Here is a 10897-nt window from a genome sequence, read left to right as displayed (position 1 = left end):
CCGCACCTGCGAGCGGCATCGCCGGGGGGACGCGCAGCCCCCGCCGCGCCCCGTCGCCTGCGCGGCCGCTGGGGCGCCCGCAGCGGCGCCTCTCCCGCCGCCTCTCCCGCCTTCCCTCCCTCCCCGCCCCGTCGCCAAGCGGGAGCCGCCAGCGGTGCGAGCGGAGCCGGAGCCGGGGCAGCCTCCGCCGCCCGCGCTGCCCCCCGCCTCGCCGCCCTGCCCTGCCCGCCCTTCCCCTCCTCCGTCCCGCCCAAGCCATGAACTTTGGCCGCGGCCCCTCGGTGGTGTTGAACGTCGGGGGCACCCGGTACTCCTTCTCCCGGGAGGTGCTGAAGGATTTCCCGCTGCGGCGGGTGAGCCGCCTGCACGGCTGCCTCTCGGAGCAGGACGTGCTGGAGGTGTGCGACGACTACGACCGGGAGCGGAACGAGTACTTCTTCGACCGGCACTCGGAGGCCTTCGGCTTCATCATGCTGTACGTGCGGCACGGCCACCTGCGCTTCGTGCCGCACATGTGCGAGCTCTCCTTCTACAACGAGATGATCTACTGGGGGCTGGAGGGCTCCCACCTCGACTACTGCTGCCAGCGCCGCCTCGACGACCGCATGTCCGAGACCTGCACCTACTACGCGGCGGAGGAGCCGCCGGGGGAGGCGGCCGGCGGCCCCGAGGGCAAGGGCCGGCGGCCGCCGGCAGCCGAGGGCGGGAAGTGGCTGGAGAGGATGAGGAGGACTTTCGAGGAGCCCACGTCTTCCGTGGCCGCCCAGGTCCTGGCCACCGTCTCCATCCTCTTCGTCATCGTGTCCATGGTGGTGCTGTGCGCCAGCACCCTGCCCGAGTGGCGGGCGCCGGAGAACCGCAGCGTGGAGGAGCAGAGCAGGTACACAGCAGAGTCAGTGAGGGAGCCCTCAGGGTAGGAGGATCCTTTATTTTCCCGCTGTCCGGTCCCCGTGTGTCCCGTCCAGTGTGTCCTGCCCCTCGTCCTGACGGTCCATAGCTGTAGCCGCCGCCGCCGGCGGAGATCGCCTTCCAACTCCGGCCCTGAGCTGGGGAGCCGGGGGCGGCTGTGGGGGCGTCTCGGGGGAGCGGGCGCTGCCCTGCAGCTCCGGCTCCCCCCGGGCGCTGCCGGGCGCCCGGCGGCTCGGTGTGCCGGGACGGGCGCGGAGCCCGGCGGCGGGCAGGGCGGCCGCCCCGGGGGCGCAGGGAGCAGCCGTGCTGCGGGCAGCCCGGGGCCGGCGGGCAGGCTCGGGGCTGGGGCTGGGGCAGGCTGAGCGCAGCAGCTGCCATCGGAATACGGCTGCTCTTCGCCGTAAGGGTGCCTCTGCCTGTGCAGGGTCTCGGAGCTCCTGTGTCCCCCCTTGTAGGAGCCACGGGACTCCTTACCCACATAGAGAAGTTCAAACACTCGGGAAATCACAGGGCCTTACGATTGGGGGAAAAAAGGGAAATAAAACCCTAAAAGAATGCAATTCCCTTCTCTTTCCCTTTGGGAAAAGCACAATCCCGTATGTCGTCTGCTTGTGTTCATACAGGTCCTTCTGCTGGAGCAGATCCAGCGCCTGTTACGGTTCTGCTCTTGCAAAATCTTGTATGTGGGAACAGCCTTACCCCCCGCTCCTCTTTCCGTCTCAGATTCTCTATGTGGGGAACACAGGAGATAATCAGACTGCGCATTAAGCTCTTGCAAACGCATCACAGAAGCGCCCCAGTGTATGAATGTAACGTGTTTACATTTCCTTTAGATAAAACGTGTGTAAGCACACTAAACATTGCAAAACAGTTGCAGAAACCAGGGCATGGGGTATAAGGCTCAATCCCGAGCCTTACTAGTAAGAACAAACCGTTTTTCATCTCCTTTGTGACCTCAGCTTAGGGTTACATCGATGGAACTCTGCTGACTTAAGTATTGTTGCACTTGCTCGCTCGTTCTCCTGTTCCCTAGAGAACAGAATCAAAACCACTCTGGCAGGATTTCTCCCATAAATAAGACTGACATATAAAGAAAGAAGCAAACATTTCTTATATTTACTAGCTTCTCCCTTCTTTTAGATAGGATATTCAACAAAAAGTTTCCAGCTTCTGCTCTGCTGAAGGGGCCCTACAGTGAAATCACAGCCTTGTCATTATGAAATCATCATCTTTTACCATAGAGTTAATTGGAATGTGATATATTGTATCTTAGTAGCCAAATTAATTCCTTGGAAAGTATTTTCATAGTTTCCATTAGCTTAATGGAAAACTACACCTGTATTTCTCACTGTAGCTGAGCCAAAGAATTAATTGCATGAACAAAAAGAAAGCAGATACAGGTTGAGCAGCTGTTGATTCCTGCTTAGATTCAGATATGTCCAAAGTTGCTCTTACAGGTTCTTCCAGTTAAATAGCCTTACTTAAGCTTTGCAAGGTTATTTCAAGGGGTGGATGCTCTGGGTGATCTTTTTGTAAGGCAGCAAATTGCTTAGATACCCCCAACAGACAGGGAAAGATAGATGCAATGCTACCACAGCATTAATGACATCGGTCATATCTTTGTTCAAGTCTCCATGGTGTGGGAGTCAATAATAATTTTTCTCTTGCTGAAAGAGTTGAACTTGCAGAGGAACACGGTGTATGATGCGTAATTTTTCTTTCATAGTGCCTTTGTCTTCAAGAACATGTGTGTATTACGTACACACATAATTTTACTCCTCTGAAGGATTGCATATTGTATGCCAAGTGTTTGAAGGATAAGGTCCTAAATACTTGTAAGGTACAGTGCAGCCAAGCACCTCACAGGGCAGCGAGGGCTGCTTTTAAAACCAGAAGGACCACTATTAATGGTAGGGTGAGTTTCTTCAGTACTGGTTGTAGTACTCCATAGAATTGCAACAAAGAAAGAGAGCGAGCTGTAAAAGCTGCGGCTGAACAGTTTCTAACCACCTTCTTGCAAAAGTCTGCCGCATATAAACACCCATACAGGCTGTTTCACTTCACGTGTGACTTAAGCCATGTGTTCTCACCGCACAGGAACTGATAGCAATTTAATGGCGAACGCATGGAGAACCGATACCAACGTGTTCCTTTCTGTCCGCAGCTGGTCATCTGCTGAGGTGGCCTTGCTCTCTTACGGGAGCCACTGCTTTCTTCATTGCATATGCTGCACCATGACTAAAAAGCCTGTTACACCTGGAAAAAAAAGGTGTGAGCTCCAGTTGCTTTTAAGTGAGTGATCCAGTTTAGTTACAACTACTTAGACATGACATAGGATTTGGTCTAACATGCCTAGTTGTCATCTGACTTTATTTCCCTTTATTTGTTTATATTTTCTTTTCTTTGTAGTTATTTCATTTAAAATGAGTTAGCTGATAGGTTTTGAAAACCTAAGTGGCTTATTTGAAGGTCTGACCACTGAAATCACACAGGAGTGTCTGGGATTGTGTACTCTGGCAATACTGTCCATCTTAGGTGAGAAGGCTTTAAAAAATCTGGCCACTAGTTTCTGATACATTTAAAAGTCTGAAGCCAAAAATCTGTCTTCTGTTTATTAACCAAGATTCCTTATCGAAATAAATGCTATGTAAGATGATAATACAATAATTTAATTTTTTTTGGTCAAGAGAAATTGTGACATTAATGCTGTATGCAAGTGAGTTTTGACTCACATGGCAGTGTAATTACTAGTATGAAGACTACATTATTCTAAAAACATATTTTGAAAAGTTTTAGAAATGAAAATTGCATGGGCTTATCTAGAAGTCCTTAGGCTGTAGATTTTGGATGTAACTGACTATTTAGATCAGCGTAAGCCACTGCTTGAGAAGAGGTGAGAATTGCCTCATGAAATTCAGCAACTTTGTTATTTTTAGTCTCTCACATGCTTACTAATAAAGACCCCTGTCCTTCCCTGGAGGTTATGTTACAGTTCAGAAAGGTGCCACCTGGGTAATTTCTGTGGCTGAACTGTGGCAGCCGTCCCCAGAACCGCTTTGGGCAGCTGTAGTGAAAACAGCTCTAGCAGCGTGTCTCCAGCTTACCTGGACATCAGCGCTAGAAGCGAGGGGGTCACCAACTCTGTCATTTACAAAATCAGCCTCTTTAATGAGGTTTGCAGTGAAGGTTACGGCAGCTGCCAGCTAATACCAGCTGTGTTTATTTTTCTCATATGAACACCTCCTCACCAGAAGAGGAATTGAGTCCACCAAACTCTTCTCAGAAACCATTACATTGTTATGACTTTTCAAGGTGACCACACTCTCCAAGGGTGAACAGCCTACGGCTATTTCTGGTCCTTCGGAGTAACACCCTTTAGAGGGCAACAGAGAACTCCCTAAGTAAGGAGAGAGGGATGGGGACTCTGACCTCTGAATTTCACAGGTCTTACAGACACTGACAATATAATTCCCTGATTTGCAGACGGATTGCCTTCCCCAGGTCCGTTCTCAGGATGAGGGATGAGTTATTAAATTTCTTGCATTTTAAGATTTTTGCTCTCTTCCCTGCCTTGGCACGTTTCACTTTGAGCTGAAGATTTGCATCAGATTTGCACAGTTTAGGAGCAGACAGCAGGGACACCTGTCCCCCCTTCTGTTGCTTCTGGCAATTTCAAGTCATCTTTGCTCTCCTCTGAACTGTGCCAACAGATGCATACTGCGAGTCTCTGATCAGGGACCCGTCCATACACTGATCGTAAGCATAATGTTTTGGGGAGAGCTTATTAAGCCTGTAATAGGAAGTCATTTGAAGCTGCTCGACCTACTGCCAGCACAGTTCTGTCTGCCTGCCTTTAAACTATTTTTCTAATGCTAAATACAAGTAGCTTGTTAGCACAAGGGAGAGACTGTTGCCCCTTTTCCACTTCCTAATCACGATTAAATTTGTATTGAAAGAATCACTCGCTTATCAAGCCTGTATGATTGCTGTGTTCTTAAGCAAAAGCAAATAAACACAGTAACTTGTCCAACCAGCATCTCTCAACAGATGCCAGCAGGCTTTTTTTCCTCTCTGCAAAACAACAGCTTAAAAAGTTGAATTTTAGACACACAAAAATCATTATTCCTTTATGGTAGTGGACTTTCAGAACACCCAAATGCTCACGTCCAACATCTGTTCAAAAAAAATAAGAACTTCTTTCCTGGGTAAGATCTAACCTGAAGACTGCATTTTTGCTAAGTTGAAACAGTAGGCTGAAGGTGAAGAATGGAACTACAGACCTAAGTTATAAACATGGAGGTGGATTCTTCTAATGAATTTACGAGCTTTTTGAAAAATAAAGATAACACAAAGAACAGACATGTATGACTGCCTGGCCACAGGAAAACCTTAACGAACTCACCAGGGCTAGGTGCCACTCATGTTCTAAGCATATGGAAAAGATGCTGAGGACCCCAGGGCTCAAGATGTTCATATCCAGGTATCCCCTGAGAGCTGTGAAAGGCATTTCCCCTTCCCTGGGGAGTGCTGGGTCATTACAGCCTCCCACATAAGGCATCGGAGTTTAATGCATCCAGGCATATTATTGCTACCAAAGCAGGGACAGAATGGAAAAAAAGCCAGCAGGGTTTTTAATGCAGGGAAACTAGCTGTTCTGTGGCCCTTACTCTACAGTTTGTAGTGAGACAGAAACCCTGTTGATTTCAAAAGGATTAAAAAAAAAAAAAAAAAAAAAAAAAGACATTTGCTGGAATGACTAGGAGTCTTCCTGAGCAAGAATTTGATCATTCTGGCTACTGCTTGGATGTTTTTCAGGTTTAATGTGCTTTACATGGAAATAGGCTTTAGCAACAATTTAACAAATCAGTGCTGACAGACTTTAATCCTGTCATATACTGTCTTTAATCACATCATCTGTTTTCCTCATGTGTCCTGTTGACGTGTATGTTTTATTTACAAGCTTAATAGATAACAGTGCCACTAACAAATATTTTGGCTAGATTTCAACCAACTCACCAGGAGGTATTTAAAGTATACAAATTGGCATGCTGGGGCAAAGCATAATGCTAAGTTGAAATATTCTAAGACATTCGCAATATGATTTTTTTAGTAATAACAAGCTAGTCTTGTTCGTGATTGAAAAAATAATTTCTGAAGTGGTTTAACTCATTGTACATAAAATAGCTTATTCTGAAAGGAAGTTATCAGATGGAACAGAAAATTGAACAGTGATGGGATTACAGTAGAAATGAGGCTCACAAAGGCTTGATTTTGTGTTTATGGACAAAAGACTCATTAGAGAAATCTTGAAGGACTGTTAAGTACCAAGAGGCTCAAAATTTTAGGAGGAAAAACCCTCTTAGATGTGCTTAGGTCTGGGACAATGGACAGTACGTTTGAGCAGAGAAAACCTGTAACTGAATAAAAATTAGGACTTAGTATTTTCTCTGATTATTTATAAATTTTGTGGGGAATCTTCAAGGAAGCACTTCATGAGTTTGTTTTTAATTTCCCTATTCCTTTTTGAATACCAGCTATTTTAAAACTGAACTGATGGGGGAAAAAAAACAACCAAAAACTGATGGAAGTTTATAAAGTAGGTACTATATTTTACCAAATAAAGCTCATGATTTAATTATATAGTTACAGATTTTAATACAGCATTATTCTAGGAATAGGCAATAAAAGGTAGTCTGTCCTGTGAATATGCAGCAAATATTTTAAGAATTGGTTACAGAAGATACAGTAACTTTAGTCTTCTGAGTGCATGCATTTTATTTGGCTTTAACTTCATACTCAGTTAAGTTCTCTTCAGGACTAACTGTTAAATTTGCTTTCGTTATTAGATGTTATTTATCCATTAACAAGGTTAGCTATAAAGATAAGTCACAACAAGGAGAGGGGGAAAGAGACTTGAACTAAAAGTGGAAACGTAGTATGTAGCACTCCAGATTTCCCAACAGGCTAGAGGTTTCTAGCTTTTCTCACGAAAGCACGCACTTCTACGTGATTCACCAGGACTGCTGTAATCCATCTACATAGGCAAAAGGGAGTGGCAAGAGAGGAAAAAGGAAAATGTTTCACCGATGGCTAAGAAGTAAGGAGAGGAAAGAAAAAAATAAGGGACACCCTTCTTCGTTATCTTCTCCCTAGCCAGGATGCGTATAATTGATGAGAACGAAGGATAGATGTAGAATGGAGAAATGGAAGTGCAATATACAACAGAGTGGCGGTAATGCATCTCCCACTGTCTTGATCTTGCTTTGTCATTTTTGCATCAGTGATGTTCCTTAGCTCTCTCCAAGTCCGTTCTACAATAAAAGGGTTCTTCAGTCCTTCCTACTGAAGCATAACTGAGTTACAGTATCTCTTGTGCTAGGAACTGCCAGAGTAAAACAATGGATTGATCACATTTCATGGATTTTGACTTGCACAACTATTCCCCAAAGTTATACTGGACCACTGAATCAATGTTGATTCATAAAGACAACTTCTACTGAATCACAATGATCAGGACCCAGCTTCCTTAAAGCTCGACTCAAAGATAACCTGCCTCATTTGTGACAAAATGGAGGAATCACATTTCCAACATCATCCAGGCGTCAGGAGGAAATACTGAGTGAAAAAGCTTTAAATTGTATAATTACAAATTGCTTTTTCATTTAAATGCTCCATGTCATAGGATACAGGCAGCACTACCAGAGAAATCTCATAAAATGTAATGAAATAGTCTGTTGCAATTGTTGAATATTCCTGGCTGCAACTTTCTATCCAGATACGATTGTTCTTTTAATCATTACATGAGATCTCACCTCGCCAACATATAAGTACATTCAGACTTTATCGGTGTGTCCCTTACCATGATCTTGCTGTTTGATTTTACTAGGGAAAGTCTTAGGTATTTCCTCATCATGTGTAAAAAGGATTTGAGAGAACTTACCCATTAACATTTTTTTCTTGATTTTTTTCAACATAAAGGAATGATAATCCACATTCATACAATAACTTCCATATATTCTGTACATGACTTCTGTTTAGAAGACATTATGATCTGAGCATTTTTTAAAAGAAATTAAATCTACATCTGAGGTAGTTATCATTCACTGTCATTAAAAGAAGCACTAGTATTTTCATAAGCTTAATTTTTAAGAGAACACATAATTCTTAAGAGCAAGCTATTTTTGAAATTCACAGGTCTTTCCATCAAAAGGTGCTAACATGAACAAGTGTTTTATAAGCCCTTTATGAAGAAAGGCCACTTGCTTACAGAACTTCGTTCTTCATTAAACAAGAAAAACAAGGTCTGATTTTAATTTAAATTTGCTGTGGCTGGAATTACGGTGTACCTTATGACTTTACATCAACTGACCATCACTGTTTCCTCCATTTTTTAGCGTAAAACTTAAAGTGAATGAATGAATAAAATGAAATTAATAAAAAATAAATAAAACTTTAGTGTATGAAACTTTTATGAAAGTTAGTTTATAGAGTCTATTAGTATAATTACAGCAGTTACAGAAGAACATTGTCTTTCTAACAGGCCATTGTCTTAACAATAACAATAGATTTCAGAACTGGTAAAAATTATGCAGATGTGTTGGGGAAGTAAAATTTTAGGTTTGAAAGGACAGTCATATTATTACTTGGAAATCATTACGTTTCTACAGACACTACCTTGTTAGGATCCCTGCAGTAGCAAAAAAAAGCTCTGGTTGTATGTAGTATTTTCAAATCCCCAGTCTCACGTCAGTTTGGTTTCAGACTTGTTGATATAAGAAGGCATTGGTGACTGGCTTTTTCTTTGCTCAAACTGTTGGTGAAAAAAGATAAACAAAGGAGAGAGGGAAAGATTAGCTCCCATTCCCTCCTGTATTAAACAAGTGAGCACAGTCTGAATTCTTAAGAAAAGGGTTATTTTCAGATGGGAGATTTGAGACTACATGCACAACAGTTATTAAATAATCTTAGAACAACATTTTCATCTTCTGTTTCTACCTTCCACTGGTTTCAAGTTGAGATATTCTCACGTCTCATTCACTGCACTGGGACTTGAAAATATTTAAGAACATCCTGAAATCACCTTCCAGGATTTCTTTTCTTAAGGCCATTATTTGTATTTGGCACGAAGATGATCTTGCCTGTTGCTTTGGTTACCTTGACATTTTTGCTGCAACGCAGTTTAGGTGGAGTTACATTTAAAACAAAAGAAAAAATTCAGTAATGTAGAACATAGTGGTAGATGGGAGGACACAACCTTATTACTTTGTGTACCCAATGATGAAAAATAAAATACCATCTATATTTAGTGTGGCAATACCTATAAAGTTCTGAATATAGTTCTAGGTAAGCCCTTGTTTGGGATCCAAATCAGGCAGACTGGTTTAGGTTGGTTCCTGAAGAGCCAATTTGCATGAATTATCCAATGCAAAAGCTGATTTCTGCCTACTCCACCTTCACTTCCATTTTAGTTTAGCAGTCTGGTTCTATACATTGCTGTTCATAACTAGCCAGTTCACTGATCCACAGTCTTTGGCATTCCCAAGTGGATCAGGCCACACAGATTTAAAACAAATGAAAAATTAGTCCCCAAAACCCACCCAACCAAAAAAAAAACCAAAAAAAAAGTGTTCTAGATAACGTTACACATTGGCATCGGTGGCATACCATTTCCTGTAGGGTTCCAGTTTTTGTAGGCATATTTGCCCAGTATTAGGACGAGTAGCAATCTATAATTCAAAGAAAATGATCAGTGAGTGAGTTCTTTCTTAGCAATGATCACTTTAAACTCTTCACTAGATCCTCGGGATAATTGCTGAAATCTGGTGCTACATGCGTAGGATAAGAATAGCGTGGCTTTCTGTTTGTCGTTTGTGAAAGTCTGAGTGTCAGTTTGGTGGTATCTGTGAACAAACCAAACATCCACTAAAGCTTGTGCACAGAACATAAATACTGTACTTTGTTTCTTTTGACAGGATAATTGAAGCTATCTGCATAGGCTGGTTCACTGCAGAGTGCATTGTGAGGTTCATCGTTTCCAAAAACAAGTGTGAGTTTGTCAGAAGACCTCTCAACATCATTGATTTACTGGCAATTACTCCTTACTACATCTCTGTTCTAATGACAGTTTTCACAGGGGAAAATTCGCAGCTTCAGAGGGCTGGAGTCACCTTGAGGGTCTTAAGAATGATGAGGATTTTTTGGGTGATTAAACTGGCTCGTCATTTCATTGGCCTTCAAACACTTGGTCTGACTCTGAAGCGTTGTTACAGAGAGATGGTGATGCTCCTTGTCTTTATCTGTGTTGCTATGGCAATTTTCAGTGCACTTTCCCAGCTTCTTGAAAATGGGCTGGACTTGGGAACAAAGAATAAGGATTATGCCAGCATTCCTGCTGCTTGTTGGTGGGTGATCATCTCGATGACCACAGTTGGTTATGGTGACATGTGTCCCATCACTGTACCAGGAAGGATTCTTGGAGGAATTTGTGTGGTTAGTGGCATTGTGTTATTAGCCTTGCCGATCACTTTCATTTATCACAGCTTTGTGCAATGTTACCATGAGCTCAAGTTCCGATCCGCTAGGTACAGTAGAAGCCTCTCTGCTGAATTCTTAAATTGACCAAACTTGCATTCTGTTGTAGTTGCTTGCTAAGCTTTGTCTTAGAAGAGAATGGTGGAAGGTCCCTTCGCGTGTCCTCCTTGACTGGATGGTCCTATGGAACAACATTCTCGCCAGCCTGGAGAAAGGCCGTCACCATTCAGACAGGAAGGATGGCCATCTGCCTTGGGCACCTTGCAGGGAGAGGGAGTGATGTTTCAAATCTGAGAGAACAAAATAACAAAAGAGGATTCAGAAGTCCTCAGCCAAGCCAGTTTGGTCTTCAGTTTGCCTTTCCACACAAAAGCAGAACAAAAAAATGGGCTTAACACTGAGATCTGTCATTCCCATAATTACATCCTATACTATTCTAAGCAATGTGTAGCAGAAG

The 10897-nt window shown here is 43.4% G+C and overlaps 1 protein-coding gene across 1 annotated transcript; it reads left to right on the top strand.

Annotated features, from left to right (window-relative positions):
- Nucleotides 1–257: 257 nt before the first annotated feature.
- Nucleotides 258–10527, top strand: KCNG3 (potassium voltage-gated channel modifier subfamily G member 3; the record flags this gene model as incomplete). The annotated part of the gene is made up of 2 exons (XM_082306219.1): nt 258–913; nt 9882–10527. 2 exons carry the CDS (start codon nt 258–260, stop codon nt 10525–10527), a joined length of 1302 nt encoding a protein of 433 aa, XP_082162345.1.
- Nucleotides 10528–10897: the final 370 nt, after the last annotated feature.

This window comes from Platalea leucorodia (assembly GCF_965183815.1).
Source record: "Platalea leucorodia genome assembly, chromosome: 3".
Taxonomy (NCBI): Eukaryota; Metazoa; Chordata; class Aves; order Pelecaniformes; family Threskiornithidae; genus Platalea; species Platalea leucorodia.
The sequence above is the reverse complement of the archived record's forward strand: the minus strand, read 5'-3'. Positions and strand labels throughout refer to the sequence as shown.